Here is an 18,194-nt window from a genome sequence, read left to right as displayed (position 1 = left end):
CAGGATCAGGACAACAAGAAGTTGGTTGATAACATAGAGCTGGATAGAGGGTGCACTTGCCCCAAAAAGCCTGTTTTAGCATGGGCAGCGCCATTGACGACTTTCATCAATGGAGATAGCCCTCAATGGCGCTGCCCATGCTGTCATAGAAACCATTATGGCAAATATGCAAAGATGTGGCCTCTATCCAACTCTATGGTTTATAATAATCAAGCAGACGATAATCACACAGGCAATATTCACAACAAGGCTGGAGTGTGAGGAAATCCTCCCGACACAGTTTATAAAGTCCCATGACAGGTGCTGATATACTACTATACGGGAGGGAGTGCTTGTTTGTTTGTGTGTCACATCCATCTGCGTCTTAATGAGATACTCTGGAGGTGAGGTAATCAGGGATAATGACATCAGGGTAAATAGCTGCAGGGTGAGCCCTAGAGGAGGATCAGAACAGGTAATCTACTCCAAGACACTGGGCTAATCAAACTGATCTAAATGACAGAGATAGATAGAGAGGGGGGCAGAGAGAGAGAGGAGGGAGGGAGAGAAAGAGAGATGGGGGGGACAGAGAGAGAGAGAGGAGGGAGGGAGAGAAAGAGAGAGAAGGGGGGAGAGGGAGAGAAAGAGAGGGAGGGAAAGAGAGAGGGGGGGAGAGAGGGAGAGAAAGAGGGGGAAGAGACAAAGATAGAGACACAATTGGCAAAACACAATTATATAAAGACCAGAAAGAGCACAGAGAGAGAGAGAGAGAGACTCATTATCCCTGTAATGGGGCCCAGTGCATGATCTCTGACTGCCTCAGTAGCAATGGGGGAGTAGGACATGATCTCTGACTGCCTCAGTAGCAATGGGGGAGTAGGGCATAATCTCTGACTGCCTCAGTAGTAATGGGGGGAGTAGGGCATGATCTCTGATTGCGACTGCCTCGGTGGCAATGGGGAGGGAGCAGGGTATGATCTCTAACAGCCTCAGTAGAAATGGGGGGCACAGGTAATGATCCCTGACTGCCCCAGTGGAAATGGGGAGTGGGCAAGGCATGATCTCTGACTGCCTCAGTAGAAATGGGGGGAGGTCATGATCTCTGACTGCCTCAGTGGAAATGGGGAGTGGGCAAGGCATGATCTCTGAATGCCTCAGTAGCAATGGGGGGGAACAGGGCATGATATCTCACTGCCTCGGTAGCATTGGCAGGAGTAGGGCATGACCTCTGACTGCCTCAGTAGAAATGGGGAAGGCATGGGGGGAGAATCTCTGACTGCCTCAGTGGCAATAAGAGGGAGTGGGGCATGATCTCTGACTGCCTTAGTAGCAATGGGGGGAGTGGGGCATGATCTCTGACTGCCTCAGTAGCAATGGGGGAGTGGGGCATGATCTCTGACTGCCTCAGTAGCAATGGGGAGGGAGCAGGGCATGATCTCTGTACTGCCTCAGTAGTAATGGGGAGGGAGCAGGGCATGATCTCGGACTGCCTCAGTAGTAATGGGGAGGGAGCAGGGCATGATCTCTGACTGCCTCAGTAGTAATGGGGAGGGAGCAGGGCATGATCTCAGACTGCCTCAGTGGTAATGGGGAGGGAGCAGGGCATGATCTCGGACTGCCTCAGTAGTAATGGGGAGGGAGCAGGGCATGATCTCGGACTGCCTCAGTAGTAATGGGGAGGGAGCAGGGCATGATCTCGGACTGCCTCAGTAGTAATGGGGAGGGAGCAGGGCATGATCTCGGACTGCCTCAGTAGTAATGGGGAGGGAGCAGGGCATGATCTCTGACTGCCTCAGTAGTAATGGGGAGGGAGCAGGGCATGATCTCGGACTGCCTCAGTGGCAATGGGCGGAGAGGCAATGTGGAGGGAAAAGGGGGAGAAAGGGAGAGATAAAGAGTGGAAAGTAAAACAGAGAGAGAGTATGTGAGAGTGAGAGGAATAGAGAAGTATCCATAATGATCTCCTCCACACGACCTTGCTGACTCACTGCACTCACCTGAGTGCTGCTCTAAAGAGGCCAATGTTGTGAGTCGTGACACAAACGCACTTCAAGGAGTCAGTCGTTTATAAACACAAGAGTGTGTCTGGTGCGACAAGCTCTGTGAATCACACACACTCTCACACACACTCCTGATGGACCCTAATCGGGGTAGATCAAAGGAATGCTTAAGAGAAGCTGCTCTCCCAGATGCCTCTGACTCGCCGACCGTGCTTTCATAGGTTGGTGGAGAGGTTCAATAGGAGGATCATGGATTTTGTTAGAGAGGTTACCATACTGTACCATGCATGCTAATGTTCAGTACATTCGGAAGGTATTCAGACCCCTCGACTTTCCACATTTTGTTACGTTACAAGCCTTATTCAAAAAATTATTACATTGTTTTTTTCTCCATATCAATCTACACACAGTACCCCATAATGACAAAGCAAAAACAGGTTTTTAGAAATGTTTGCACGTGTATTAAAAATAAAAACTGAAATATCACATTTACATAAGTATTCAGACCCTTTGTACTTTGTTGAAGCACCTTGGCAGCGATTACAGCCTCAAGTCTTCTTGGGTATGACGCTACAAGCTTGGCATACCTGTATTTGGGGAGTTTCTCCCATTCTTCTCTGCAGATCCTCTCAAGCTCTATCAGGTTGGATGGGGAGCGACACTGCACAGCTATTTTCAGGTCTCTCCAGAGATGTTCAATCGGGTTCAAGTCCAGGCTCTGGCTGGGCCACTCAAGTTCATTCAGAGACTTGTCCCAAAGCCACTCCTGCATTGTCTTGGCTGTGTGCTTAGGGTCGTTGTCCTGTTGGAAGGTGAACCTTCACCCCAGTCTGAGGTCCTGAGCGCTCTGGGGGAGGTTTTCACCAAGGATCTCTCTGTACTTTGCTCTGTTCATCTTTGCCTCGATCCTGACTAGTCTCCCAATCCCTGCCTCGATCCTGACTAGTCTCCCAATCCCTGCCTCTGAAAAACATACACACAGTGCGATGCTGCCATCACCATGCTTCACCATAGGGAATGTACCAGGTTTCCTCCAGACGTGACACTTGGCAGTCAGGCCAAAGAGTTCGATCTTGGTTTCATCAGACCAGAGAAGCTTGTTTCTCATGGTCAGAGAGTCTTTAAGTGCCTTTTGGTAAACTCGAAGCGGGGTGTCATGCGCCTTTTACTGAGGAGTGGCTTCCATCTGGCCACTCTACCTTAAAGGCCTGATTGGTGGAGTGCTGCAGAGATGGTTGTCCTTCTGGAAGGTTCTCCCATCTTCACAGAGGAACTCTGTAGCTCAGTCAGAGGAACCATCGCGTTCTTGGTCACCTCCCTGACCAAGGCCCTTCTCTCCCGATTGCTCAGTTTGGCCGAGTGGCCAGCTCTAGGAAGAGTCTTGGTGGTTCCAAACTTCTTCTATTTAAGAATGATGGAGGCCCCTGTGTTCTTGCGGACCATCAATGCTGCAGAAATGTTTTGGTACCCTTCCCCAGATCTGTGCTTCGACACAATCCTGTCTCGGAGCTCTACGGACAATTCCTTCGACCTCATGGCTTGGTTTTTGCTCTGACATGTCAACTGTGGGACCTTAAATAGACTTTGAATTTACCACAGGTGGACTCCAATCAAGTTGTAGAAACATCTCAAGGATGATCAATGGAAACAGGGTGCACCTGAGCTCAATTTCGAGTCTCATAGCAAAGGGTCTGAATAATTATGTAAATAAGGTATTTATGTTTTTTAATTTAATAAATAAATTAATTATCAAATATTATTAAAAACCTGTTTTCGCTTTGTCATTATGGGGTATTGTGTGTAAAGTGATGAGGAAAATTTGTTATTTAATCAATTTTAGAATAAGGCTGTAATGTAACAAAATGTGGAAAAAGTGAAGGGGTCTAAATCCTTCCAGAATGCACTGTATGTAAGTTAAATAGCATGCTAATACAGGAGGGTAGAGCAGTTATGGTACGGTGTAGGGCAGGATTCCCCAATAGGCAGTCCGAGGGCCAAATATGTATATATATATATGTATATTTAAAAAAAAATCATTGTTGTTGTACATAAAACAAATTAGCTCAAAGTGATTTTAATTTGTTCCCAAGTACAGTAGTTTCCACGTATAAATAGAGGCATATGTGATCTTATCCCAAAGTAATCAAGGTTTGAAATGATTCTATTTTTATCTAATAATATATCTGTTTGGGATTCTTGCGGTCAATTTGCAGTGTACAAATGATTTATAACAGCGTTCTGCCCGCTGACCATCCGAGAGGACGCTCTCGTAGTTTGGTAGAGAGGTCAAATAGGGACGCACAGGAAAGTAATTGCTCCCCCCTTCCTCCCCCTCTCCTCCTTCCTCCCCCCTCACCATGCTGACTTGGGCCATCTGCCGCTCCAGTTTGGAGCGAGGCATCTCCTCTAAGTAGTTGTCGTTGGAGCGCTGGCGGCGCCGTGCGTCCGCCTGCATGATGAGGTGCTGCACGTCCAACGAGCCCCCTGGGACACCCGCCGTAGTGTACGCAGCCTGGCCCGGAAGGATCTGGGGAGGGGTGTTGCAGCCACCGGGCTCCTGGAAGGATGGATGGACAGAGGAAAGGGGTTATTAAATTGTGGTGAAGTGTGCCATGTGATGCCTTTGATGCTCCATGATAGGCTGTATCTAGAAAAGGAGAGGTCAAATGTCAAGACTGCCACTACTGGCTACTCCCATCGTGGACATGCCTCCAGGTGTGGGGGGGGGGACAATAATGGTATAATGATTCCACTACATAGTGATTGCCTTGCTTACCTGTTACATCATTATTGTCACTAGCATACCTCTTAAAATGAAGCTACTGTGTTGAGCATGCATTCTAAGTGGTGTCTAGTGGAATGCTTTTGGAACATGATAATATGCTATGCTGAATAAACCTTCAGCCCCCTCTCTGTTTGCTAGCCTGGCTCTGGACAGCAGACTAGATTTGCAGTGGAGACACTGCCCAGCACCTCTGTCTGGACCGATTTGTTAAATGGAATGAAAGCAGGCGTCTGGGCCTTGAGAGGCTGCAGAGCAGCAGCCACATCCTGGCTGCCGGATCAAATTGAGTCCCAGGAGGTGAAGCATTTCCCGGGCCTTTGTAAGTTGAACATTAGACCCATATGCACTGGGGAATGGAATCCAGCATCTTGTAATTAGTATCCAGGACCGGCAGGGAGAGGGGAAACAGCGGTCTATTGTGGTCCTGGCGGCATCCATTTTGTGTCTGCCGGGAGACTTGTGAAGGCTAACAACAGCAGTGGAGATATTTCCCCTAAGCTCACTGAACCTCTCTGCAGTCTCTAGGACTACTACCATCTGGGAGGGAAGAGAGAGAGAGGACTCACACACACACACACACACACACACACACACACACACACACACACACACACACACACACACACACACACACACACACACACACTAACCCGTAGGGAGATGGCCCGTGGGGGTTTCTGTGGAGGGTCTTGGTGAAGCCTGTCTCCCAGCGAGGCCAGGATTCTCTTCCTGTGTCCTATCAGACTGACCTTCAACACCTAGGGAGGAAGAGAGACACAGGTCAACAACCTATCAACTAGAGGTTGACCGATTGGCCGATTCATTAGGGCCGATTTCAAGTTTTCATAACAATCGGCTCGTTGTGAACTGTGTGAACACTATTTCTTCCTAACAAAGACAGCCAACTTCGCCAAACGGGGGATTATTCAACAAAAGTGCATTTGTGAAAAAGCACAATTGTTGCACGACTATACCTAACCATAAACATCAATGCCTTTTTTAAATCAATACACAGAAGTATATATTTTTTAAACCTGCATATTTAGCTAAAAGAAATCCAGGTTAGCAGGCAATATTAACCAGGTGAAATTGTGTCACTTTTCTTGCGTTCATTGCACGCAGAGTCAGGGTATATGCAACAGTTTGGGTCGCCTGGCTTGTTGCGAACTAATTTTCCAGAACTTTACATAATTATGACATAACATTGAAGATTGTGCAATGTAACAGGAATATTTAGACTTATGGATGCCATCCGTTAGATAAAATACGGAATGGTTCCGTATTTCACTGAAAGAATACACGTTTTGTTTTCGAGAGATAGTTTCCGGATTCGACCATATTAATGACCTAAGGCTCGTATTTCTGTGTGTTATTATGTTATAATTAAGTCTATTATTTGATAGAGCAGTCTGACTGAGTGATGGTAGAGACCAGCAGGCTCGTAAGCATTCATTCAAACAGCACTTTCGTGCGTTTTGCCAGCAGCTCTTCACAATGCTTCAAAGCATTGCGCTGTTTATGACTTCAAGCCTATCAACTCGCTCGCTCTGAGACTTGAAGTAGTTGTTCCCCTTGCTCTGCAAGGGCCGCGGCTTTTGTGGAGTGATGGGTAACGATGCTTCGAGGGTGGCTGTTGTCGATGTGTTCCTGGTTAGAGCCCAGGTAGGAGCGAGGAGAGGGACGGAAGCTATACTGTTACACTGGCAATACTAAAGTGCCTATAAGAACATCCAATAGTCAAAGGTTTAAGAAATACAAATCGTATAGAGAGAAATAGGCCTATAATTCCTATAATAACTACAGCCTAAAACTTCTTACCTGGGAATATTGAAGACTCATGTTAAAAAGAACCACCAGCTTTCATATGTTCTCATGTTCTGAGCAAGGAACTTAAACGTTAGCTTTCTTACATGGCACATATTGCACTTTTACTTTCTTCTCCAACACTTTGTTTTTGCATTATTTAAACCAAATTGAACATGTTTCATTATTTATTTGAGGCTAAATTGATTTTATTGATGGATGTATTATATTAAGTTAAAATAAGTGTTCATTCAGTATTGTTGTAATTGTCATTATTACAAATATATATATAAATATTTTTTTTTAAATCGGTATCAGCTTTTTTTGGTCCTCCAATAATCGGTATCGGTATTGAAAAATCATAATCAGTCGACCTCTACTATCAGCACAACTGTTAGAACACAATTATCAACATGTATTTAACATGGAATCAACGTGAACTAAGCATGTAATAAGCCTGCAATGAAGTAAAACCCAGTTATGGGAGTGTTGGATTCAAATCCTACCTCTATTGGTCGTGAGGCACTCTGGAATAATACAGGCCACGATAATAAACTGACAACATCACATTTATAACAATGGTGATATGGTGACATCATATGTGACTGCCTGAGGTAAAAACAGATGTTGTAATCAGAGGAGGCTGGTGGGAGGAGCTATACGAGGACAGGCTCATCATAATGGCTGGAATGGAATAAATGGAACGGGGTCAAACATGTGGTTTCTATATATTTGATGTGTTTGATACTGTTCCATTGATTCCATTCCAGCCATTACAATGAGCCCGTCCTCCTATAGCTCCTCCCACCAGCCTCCACTGGTTGTAATAAGCAAAACATATGAGTGTTTCTATTAAACATGAATATATTTAAATAACCAGGCTTTCAAAGAAGGAACAATGAGTCATAATGGTAAAAACACAGAGCAGACCATATGTAACATCATTACTAGAATTATTATCACATAAAGGCACCAGCCTGGTCCACCGTTACAAGGTAATTAAGTTTGCAGTGAAACACACACACACACACTTTTTAGTTTGGTTTGTCCTTCCTGGCACATTCTGCAGGGGGTTTAAAGGGCTGCCAAAAGACTGGTTCCAACACCCTAGATTTGGGTGTGAGTGTGGCTCATACAATGTCTTGGCAGTAAGCTCTTCTCCCAAAAGGCAGTGGATGTATTTGTGTGAGATGTGCATCAATGAAGGATGTGTGTGTGGATAAGAGGACAGAGGAGGGAGGATGTAGGTGTGTGTTCCAGCTAGAGAGTTGGTAATTATAGTGAGTCTGAGACCTAGCAGTGAGCCTAATGACTCTCCCTACTCTACCTCCACTACCTAACACACACACACACACACACACACACACACACACACACACACACACACACACACACACACACACACACACACACACACACACACACACACACACACACACACACACACACGTTATTGATTCCTTCCCCTCCAGCCCTCACTCACCAATTACTGGCCCGCATCTGTTACCACACACACTTAAGAGCAACCAAAAGAGAAATCTAAATAAACTCTAATTATTAATTTCCCAATCCAGAAACAAGAAGAACATGTATTTTCCTATACAGGAAACCCAAATTGCGGATTTGATTGAATAGATACTGTATTACATAAATATGGCGTAGCAGTCAGACGTTTTTTGTCTTTGTCTCGTCCCATGTATATATCTTTTTATACATTGTTCTTCACATTCATTTTAATTCAAAATACTCTCCTGCAACCCACCTCACCCAATGTAGTGTGGATCTGTTTTTTTCTAAAGTATTTCTCTATTTACCTCCGAACTGGAATACCTCAACTGAAGCTAGCTAGCTACCTAGCTACCAGCTATCAGTCAGCTAACCTTTAGCTCGGAAAGCTCTCGCCAGTTCGTAAAACGCGTTTCAAACCAGAGCATACTGGACCTCTTTTTCTCTCTATATCCCCGGATTCCCATCACAAACTCTGAACCCTTTCATTTGGATCATGGCAGCTAACTAACCACAACCAGGGTTGACTACACCTGGCTAATCGTTTCCGTCCCGGAGCAAGCACCAACTAGCCTGTGGCTAGCCCAAGCTAGACCCATCTCCCGGCTAGGGCTCCTGGGCTACTCCTGAAGCCCACTCCTCGGCTACAATATCTGGACCCCTTCTACTGCCGGTACGGGGCACGGAACCCCGCCAAACCTTCACGACTGGAATACCGACATAATCTGCCCGAGGATCCCAACAGGCCCCTCAGGCGCGACGTCCCCTGAAGGCCCATTCTGCTAACCGCTGCCTGCTAGCTATCTATAGCATATTTGACTGTTAGCTGATCCACCGGCCAGTTTCTTGGACCACTACCCATTTTGCCAATTGGACTTGGACCCCTCTGCTACTTGGAACTCTACTAATTCCACGACTGGTCTATCGACGTCATCGCACGAGGAGGCAAAAACAGACTTTTCCCCCATCGCAATGTCCCTCAAAGGCCCTTATGCTAGCTTGCTAGCCCCGGCCTGCTAACTGCTATCTTTCTAGCTCCGGCCTGCTAACTATCTGAATCGCCGTGTCCCCAGCCAACCCAGCCACTCACTGGACCCATACGATCACTTGGCTACGCATGCCTCTCCCTAATATCAATATGCCTTGTCCATTACTGTCCTGGTTAGTGATTACTGTCTTATTTCACTGTATAGCCTATAGCCCTGCTCAATATGCCTTAACCAACCATGTTGTCCCACCTCCTACATCTGCAATGACATCACTTAGTTTAAAAGTCTTTAGAGAATATCTCTCTCTTCATTACTCAATGCCTAGGTCTACCTCCAATGTACTCTCCTCCCACCATACCTTTGTCTGTCCATTATGCCTTGAATCTATGCTATCGTGCCCAGAAACCTACTCCCTTTATTCTCTGTTTCGAACGTGCTAGACGGACAGTTCTTATAGCCTTCAGCCGTACCCTCATCCTTCTTCTCCTCTGTTCCTCTGGTGATGTAGAGGTTAATCCAGGACCTGCAGTGCCTAGCTCCACTCCTACTCCCCAGGAGCTCTCTTTTGATGACTTCTGTAACTGTAAAAGCCTTGGTTTCATGCATGTTAACATTAGAAGCCTCCTCCCTAAGTTTGCTTTATTCACTGCTTTAGCACACTCTGCCAACCCAGATGTCTTAGCCGTGTCTGAATCCTGGCTTAGGAAAACCACCAAAAACACAGACATTTCCATTTCTGTCTTACTATCCAGGTCTGCACCAATACAATTCGAGCTTCTACCTCTAAAAATGCACCTTTCCAGAAACAAGTCTCTCACCGTTGCCACTTGCTATAGACCACTCTCTGCCCCCAGCTGTGCCCTGGACACCTTATGTGAATTGATTGTCCCCCATCTATCTTCTGAGCTCGTGCTGCTAGGTGACCTAAACTGGGACATGCTTAACACCCCGGCCATCCTACAGTCTAAGCTTGATGCCCTCAATCTCACACAAATGATCATTGAACCTACTAGGTACAACCCCAAATCTGTAAACAAGTCTGCACCCTCATAGATATCATCCTAACTAACTTACCCTCCAAACACACCTCTGCTGTTTTTAACCAAGATCTCAGCGACCGTAATGGGTCTGCAGTCAAACAACCACCCCTCATCACTGTCAAATGCTCCCTAAAACACTTCTGCGAACAGGCCTTTCTAATTGAAATGGCCGGGGTATCCTAGAGTGACATTGGCCTCATTCCGTCAGTAGAGGATGCCTGGTTATTCTTTAAAAGTGCCTTCCTCACCATTTTAAATAAGCATGCTCCATTCAAAAAATGTAGAACTAGGAATAGATATATCCCTTGGTTCACTCCAGACCTGTCTGCTCTTGACCAGCACAAAAACATCCTGTGGCGTTCTGCATTAGAAATGCAACTTTTCAGGGAGGTTAGGAACCAATACACACACGCAGTTAGGAAAGCTAAGGCTAGCTTTTTCAAACAGAAATTTTCATCCTGTAGTACAAACTCAAAAAAGTTCTGGCATACTGTAAAGTCCATGGAGAATAAGAACACCTCCTCCCAGCCGCCTACTGCACTGAGGCTAGGAAACACTGTCACCACAGATAAATCCACTATAATTAAGAAATTCAGTAAGCATTCTTCTACAGCTGGCCATGCTTTCCACCTAGCTACCCCTACCCCGGTCAACAGCCGTGCGCTCCCCACAGCAACTCACCCAAATCTCCCCCACTTCTCCTTCACCCAAATCCAGATAGCTGATGTTCTGAAAGAGCTGAAAAATCTAGACCCCTTCAAATCAACCGGGCTAGAAAATCTGGACCCTCTCTAAAATGATCTGCCGAAATTATTGCAACCCCTATTACTAGCCTGTTCAACCTCTCTTTCGTATCGTCTGAGATTCCCATAGATTAGAAAGCTGCCGTGGTCATCCCCCTCTTCAAAGGGGGAGACACTCTAAACCCAAACTGCTACAGACCTATATCTATTCTACCCTGCATTTCTAAGGTCTTTGAAAGCCAACCACTTAAGCCTAGGGCTCTATACTGCCCCCGTTGGAGAAAGTGCGTGCCCATAGTAAACTGAAAATATTTTTTCCCAAAATTGCTAATATATGCATATAAAATATTATTGAATAGAAAACACTCTAAAGTTTCTAAAACCGTTTAAATTATGTCTGTATGTAAAGCAGAACTCTCAGGGCAGCCTTTCTCCCAAACTCTCTCTTGTGAAGAGAAAAGTTGGGTCAACTTTGACGTCATGGCCCCCAGGCAGCTACCGATCCAGGAACAGTCTCTATCTCTTCAGCGCGATGCCTGCTTTCAAATGGCGCGTTCATTGTGAGAATCCCACGAGCCCTCGACGTTTGGCGGGCGAAATTGCTCGTGTCCCTCTGAAAAACAGGCACTCTATTGCGCGCGGCCGATTTGGAGTACGTTCTTTTCCATGGTCCAGCATTTGAAGCCGGTTTGTCTGTTCGCGCTGATCTTTGTTCTACATGCTAAAAACATCATAAAGCTCGATTTTTCACATAGTTTGACCAGTTTAGTCAACATATAATATGTAAATTGGAAGTTTTGATGCGCAAGAGTGCTGGACCAGAAGTCATTTTGGATGCATTTCAGCCGAAGCTGTTAACATATGCTAATACAGAGACACACAACGTGAAACCAAACGATGTATTGGGTAAGTATGACTCCTTCTACGTCTTCTGATGGAAGAACATCAAAGGTAAGGGAATATTTATGTGGTTATTTTGGGTTTCTGTGGACTCCAAACGTAGAGGAGACATAATGCTAATATCTGAGCTCCGACTCATTGTATAGCCCAGTGAACGATGTCTGTAACGTTAAAAATAAATGTAATACAGCGGTTGCATTAAGAAGAAGTGTATCTTTGTAAATATATGTAGAACATGTATATTTAGTCATGTTTATTGCTTGTTATCTGACGTTATCTGTCGGAGCTATCATCATTTCTCCGGACATTTGAGTAGCATTTTTTGAAATGTCGTCATTGTAAACAGAGATTTATGGATATAAATGGCATATTATTGAAAGAAAATTAAATGTACTGTGTAACATGTAATATTACTGTCATCTGATGAAGATTTTCAAAAGGTTAGTGAATTATTTATTTTTTAATCCTACTTTTAAATTTGATTTTTTCTGGGACAAAATGGCCGCCGCTTGTCTTTTGTTTCGGTGGTGATCTAATATAAATATGTGCTATGTTTTCTCCGTAAAACATTTTAGAAATCTAACTTAATGGGTAGATGAACAAGGTGTTTATCTTTCATTTGAGCTATTGGACTTGTTAATGTGTGGAGGTTAAATATTTCTAAGAATAATTTTTTGCATTGTGCGTTATGGTAATGAGCTTGAGCCGTAGTCACGATCCCGGATCCGGGATGGAGAGTTCTAAGAGTTAACAAACAGATTACCGACCATTTCGAATCTCACTGTACCTTCTCCACTATGCAATCTGGTTTCAGAGCTGGTCATGGGTGCACCTCAGCCATGCTCAAGGTCCTAAACGATATCATAACCGCCATCGATAAGAGACATTACTGTGCAGCCATATTCATCGACCTGGCTAAGGCTTTCGACTGCATCAATCACAACATTCTTATTGGCAGACTCAACAGCCTTGGTTTCTCAAATGATTGCCTCGCTTGGTTCACCAGCTACTTCTCCGATAGAGTTCAGTATGTCAAATCGGAGGGCCTGTTGTCCGGACCTCTGGCAGTCTCTATGGGGGTGCCACAGGGTTCAATTCTCGGGCCAACTCTCTTCTCTGTATATATCAATGATGTCGCTCTCGCTGCTGGTGATTCTTTGATCCACCTCTACGCAGACGACACCATTCTGTATACCTCTTGGCCCTTCGTTGGACCCTGTGTTAACTAACCTCCCGAGCTTCAATGCCATACAACTTTCCTTCCGTGGCCTCCAACTGCTCTTAAATGCAAGTAAAACTAAATGCATGCTCTTCAACCGATCGCTGTCCGCACCTGCCCGCCCGTCCAGCATCACTATTCTGGACGGTTCTGACTACAAATACCTAGGTGTCTGGTTAGACTGTAAACTCTCCTTCCAGACTCACATTAAACATCTCCAATCCAAAATTAAATCGAGAATTGGCTTCCTATTTCACAACAAAGCATCCTTCACTCATGTTGCCAAACATACCCTCGTAAAATTGACCACCCTACCGATCTTCGACTTTGACGATGTCATTTACAAATTAGCCTCCAACACTCTACTCAACAAATTGGATGCAGTCTATCACAGTGCCATCCGTTTTGTCACCAAAGCCCCATATACTACCCACCACTGTGACCTGTATGATCTTGTTGGCTGGCCCTCGCTTCATACTGGTTGGCAAACCCACTGGCTACAGGTTATCTACAAGCCTCTGCTAGGTAAAGCCCCGCCTTATCTCAGTTCACTGGTCACCATAGCAGCACCCACCCTTAGCACGCGCTCCAGCAGGTATATCTCACTGGTCACCCCCAAAGCCAATTCCTCCTTTGGCCGCCTCTCCTTCCAGTTCTCTGCTGCCAATGACTGGAACGAACTGCAAAAATCACTGAAGCTGGAGACTCATATCTCCCTCACTAGCTTTTAAGCACCAGCTGTCAGAGCAGCTCACAGATCACTAGACCTGTACATAGCTCATGGGTAAATTGCCCATCCAATCTACCTCATCCCCATACTGTATTTATTCATTTATCTTGCTCCTTTGCATCTTATGTATCTTTGTATCTTATGTTCTCTCTACAGTACGTGTGTGTTCTCTCTACAGTACGTATGTGTTCGCTCTACAGTACGTGTGTGTTCTCTCTACAGTACGTATGTGTTCGCTCTACAGTACGTGTGTGTTCTCTCTACAGTATGTACAGTATGTGTTCTCTCTACAGTGTGTGCAGTATGTGTTCTCTCAACAGTATGTGTTCTCTCTACAGTATGTACAGTATGTGTTCTCTCTACAGTATGTACAGTATGCATTCTCTACAGTATGTACAGTATGTGTTCTCTCTACAGTATGTACAGTATGTGTTCTCTCTACAGTATGTACAGTATGCATTCTCTACAGTATGTACAGTATGTGTTCTCTCTACAATATGTGTTCTCTCTACAGTATGTGTTCTCTCTACAGTATATGTGTTCTCTCTACAGTATGTACAGTATGTGTTCTCTCAACAGTATGCGTTCTCTCTACAGTATGCGTTCTCTCTACAGTATGTGTTCTCTCTACAGTATATGTGTTCTCTCTACAGTATATGTGTTCTCTCTACAGTATATGTGTTCTCTCTACAGTATGTACAGTATGTGTTCTCTCTACAGTATGTGTTCTCTCTACAGTCTGCGTTCTCTCTACAGTATGCGTTCTCTCTACAGTATGTGTTCTCTCTACAGTATGTGTTCTCTCTACAGTATGTGTTCTCTCTACAGTATGAGTGTTCTCTCTACAGTATGTATTCTCTCTACAGTATGTGTTCTCTCTACAATATGCGTTCTCTCTACAGTATGTGTGTTCTCTCTACAATATGTGTTCTCTCTACAGTATGTGTGTTCTCTCTACAGTATGTGTGTTCTCTCTACAGTATGTGTGTTCTCTCTACAGTATGTATTCTCTCTAAAGTATGTGTTCTCTCTACAGTATGTGTTCTCTCTACAGTATGTACAGTATTTGTTCTCTCTACAGTGTGTACAGTATGTGTTCTCTCTACAGTATGTGTGTGTTCTCTCTACAGTATGTACAGTATGTGTTCTCTTTACAGTATGTGTTCTCTCTACAGTATGAATGTTCTCTCTACAGTATGTGTTCTCTCTACAATATGTGTTCTCTCTACAGTATATGTTCTCTCTACAGTATGTACAGTATGTGTTCTCTCTACAGTATGCGTTCTCTCTACAGTATGTGTTCTCTCTACAGTATGTGTTCTCTCTACAGTATGTGTTCTCTCTACAGTATGAGTGTTCTCTCTACAGTATGAGTGTTCTCTCTACAGTATGTGTTCTCTCTACAGTATGTGTGTTCTCTCTACAGTATGTGTTCTCTCTACAATATGTGTTCTCTCTACAGTATGTGTTCTCTCTACAGTATGTACAGTATGTGTTCTCTCTACAGTGTGTACAGTATGTGTTCTCTCTACAGTATGTGTTCTCTCTACAGTATGTGTGTTCTCTCTACAGTATGTTTTCTCTCTACAGTATGTACAGTATGTACAGTATGTGTTCTCTCTACAGTATGTGTTCTCTCTACAGTATGTGTGTTCTCTCTACAGTATGTGTTCTCTCTACAGTATATGTGTTCTCTCTACAGTATATGTTCTCTCTACAGTATGTACAGTATGTGTTCTCTCTACAGTATGTGTTCTCTTTACAGTATGCGTTCTCTCTACAGTATGTGTTCTCTCTACAGTATGTGTTCTCTCTACAGTATGTGTTCTCTCTACAGTATGTGTTCTCTCTACAGTATGTGTTCTCTCTGCAGTATGTACAGTATGTGTTCTCTCTACAGTGTGTACAGTATGTGTTCTCTCTACAGTATGTGTTCTCTCTACAGTATGTGTGTGTTCTCTCTACAGTATGTACAGTATGTGTTCTCTCTACAGTATGAGTGTTCTCTCTACAATATGTGTTCTCTCTACAGTATGTGTGTTCTCTCTACAGTATGTGTTCTCTCTGCAGTATGTACAGTATGTGTTCTCTCTACAGTGTGTACAGTATGTGTTCTCTCTACAGTATGTGTGTGTTCTCTCTACAGTATGTACAGTATGTGTTCTCTCTACAGTATGTACAGTATGCATTCTCTACAGTATGTACAGTATGTATTCTCTCTACAGTATGAGTGTTCTCTCTACAGTATGTGTTCTATCTACAATATGTGTTCTCTCTACAATATGTGTTCTCTCTACAGTATATGTGTTCTCTCTCCAGTATATGTGTTCTCTCTCCAGTATATGTGTTCTCTCTACAGTATGTGTTCTCTCTACAGTATGTGTTCTCTCTACAGTATGTGTCCTCTCTACAGTATGTGTCCTCTCTACAGTATATGTGTTCTCTCTCTAGTATATGTTCTCTCTACAGTATGTACAGTATGTGTTCTCTCTACAGTATGTGTTCTCTCTACAGTATGTGTTCTCTCTACAGTATGTGTTCTCTCTACAGTATGTGTTCTCTTTACAGTATGAGTGTTCTCTCTACAGTATGTATTCTCTCTACAATATGTGTTCTCTCTACAGTATGTGTGTTCTCTCTACAGTATGTGTGTTCTCTCTACAGTATGTGTGTTCTCTCTACAGTATGTGTTCTCTCTACAATATGTGTTCTCTCTACAGTAAGTGTGTTCTCTCTACAGTATGTGTTCTCTCTACAATATGTGTTCTCTCTACAGTATGTTTTCTGTCTACAATATGTGTTCTCTCTACAGTATGTGTGTTCTCTCTACAGTATGTGTTCTCTCTACAGTATGTACAGTATGCATTCTCTACAGTATGTACAGTATGTGTTCTCTCTACAGTATGTGTTCTCTCTACAGTATGAGTGTTCTCTCTACAGTATGTGTTCTCTCTACAATATGTGTTCTCTCTACAGTATGAGTGTTCTCTCTACAGTATGCGTTCTCTCTACAGTATGTGTTCTCTCTACAGTATGTGTTCTCTCTACAGTATGTGTTCTCTCTACAATATGTGTTCTCTCTACAGTATGTATGTTCTCTCTACAGTATGTGTTCTCTCTACAGTATGTGTTCTCTCTACAGTATGTGTTCTCTCTACAGTATGTACAGTATGTGTTCTCTCTACAGTATATGTGTTCTCTCTACAGTATATGTGTTCTCTTTACAGTATATGTTCTCTCTACAGTATGTACAGTATGTGTTCTCTCTACAGTATGCGTTCTCTCTACAGTATGCGTTCTCTCTACAGTATGCGTTCTCTCTACAGTATGTGTTCTCTCTACAGTATGTGTTCTCTCTACAGTATGTGTTCTCTCTACAGTATGTGTGTTCTCTCTACAGTATGTGTTCTCTCTACAATATGTGTGTTCTCTCTACAATATGTGTGTTCTCTCTACAGTATGTATTCTCTCTACAGTATGTGTTCTCTCTACAGTATGTGTTCTCTCTACAGTATGTGTTCTCTCTACAGTATGTGTTCTCTCTACAGTATGTATTCTCTCTACAGTATGTGTTCTCTCTACAGTATGTATTCTCTCTACAGTATGTGTTCTCTCTACAGTATGTATTCTCTCTACAGTATGTGTTCTCTCGACAGTATGTACAGTATGTGTTCTCTCTACAGTATGTGTTCTCTCTACAGTATGTGTTCTCTCTACAGTATGTGTTCTCTCTACAGTATGTGTTCTCTCTACAGTACAGTATGTGTGCCTGACTGCACCATGCCCCCATTTGCATTGAAATGAAATTCATTGTCTGCGTATAGAGACTGAGTGACTGCCACAGTGGCTCTACCCTACACGCTCAATATACTCCTTCTTTCACTCTGCCTCTATTGCTTCCATTCCCAACTCCATATTCAATTGCATTCAATTCAATTCAATAAGCTCTGCTGATATGATAAGCCAGTAGGTCACATTGCCAATACCAAGACACAGTAGAGACACAAAGGGGAATATTTATGTTACACATAATCATCATAATAAACAGCAAAATATCAGTCTCCTCTCTCTCACTCAATATCATTCTATCGCTCTTCCCTCCTCCTCCCCACCTCTCTCTCTCTCTCATCCCTTCTTCTGTCTATCTCTGTCTCTGATGGCAATGTGGCAACCCATCGCTCTCTCTCTTTCTCTCTCCATATTTTATTCTCTCTTTCTCTCTCTCTCTCGGTGTCTCTTCAGTTTGCAGTGTTTTTGCTGGGACATTGCCGGAGGGATCAAGCTGGTTAACTTGCCTTGCAGTGTTGACAGTCTTCCTTTAAATGAAACGGTTTGGGACGTAGCCTCTAGTCTTTGTCTAGAGTCCGTGTGTGTGTGTGTGTGTGTGTCTCTGTGCCTGCGTTCATGTGTATCTCTGTCTGTCTGACCACACTGTGAGAGTGTGTGGTCTGTTCACTCTGAAGAGAGTTAGTGCCAACGTGTGTGTGTGTGTTTTCGCTG

At 43.8% G+C, this 18,194-nt stretch overlaps 1 protein-coding gene across 1 annotated transcript in view; it reads right to left on the bottom strand.

Annotated features, from left to right (window-relative positions):
* LOC118392606 (ankyrin repeat and sterile alpha motif domain-containing protein 1B-like) overlaps nt 1-18,194 on the bottom strand; it is a 368,819-nt gene that overhangs the window by 11,653 nt on the left and 338,972 nt on the right. Inside the window, exons 21-22 of the mRNA XM_052460670.1 lie at nt 5,415-5,522; nt 4,336-4,536 (exon numbers count right to left, since the gene is read on the bottom strand). Of these exons, the coding sequence (XP_052316630.1) occupies nt 4,336-4,536; nt 5,415-5,522 (309 nt within the window). The remainder of the gene's footprint in view (nt 1-4,335; nt 4,537-5,414; nt 5,523-18,194) is intronic.

Source organism: Oncorhynchus keta, chromosome 13 (genome assembly GCF_023373465.1).
Source record: "Oncorhynchus keta strain PuntledgeMale-10-30-2019 chromosome 13, Oket_V2, whole genome shotgun sequence".
NCBI lineage: Eukaryota > Metazoa > Chordata > Actinopteri > Salmoniformes > Salmonidae > Oncorhynchus > Oncorhynchus keta.
Note: the sequence above shows the minus strand (reverse complement) of the source record. Positions and strands in the feature narration are given on the sequence as shown.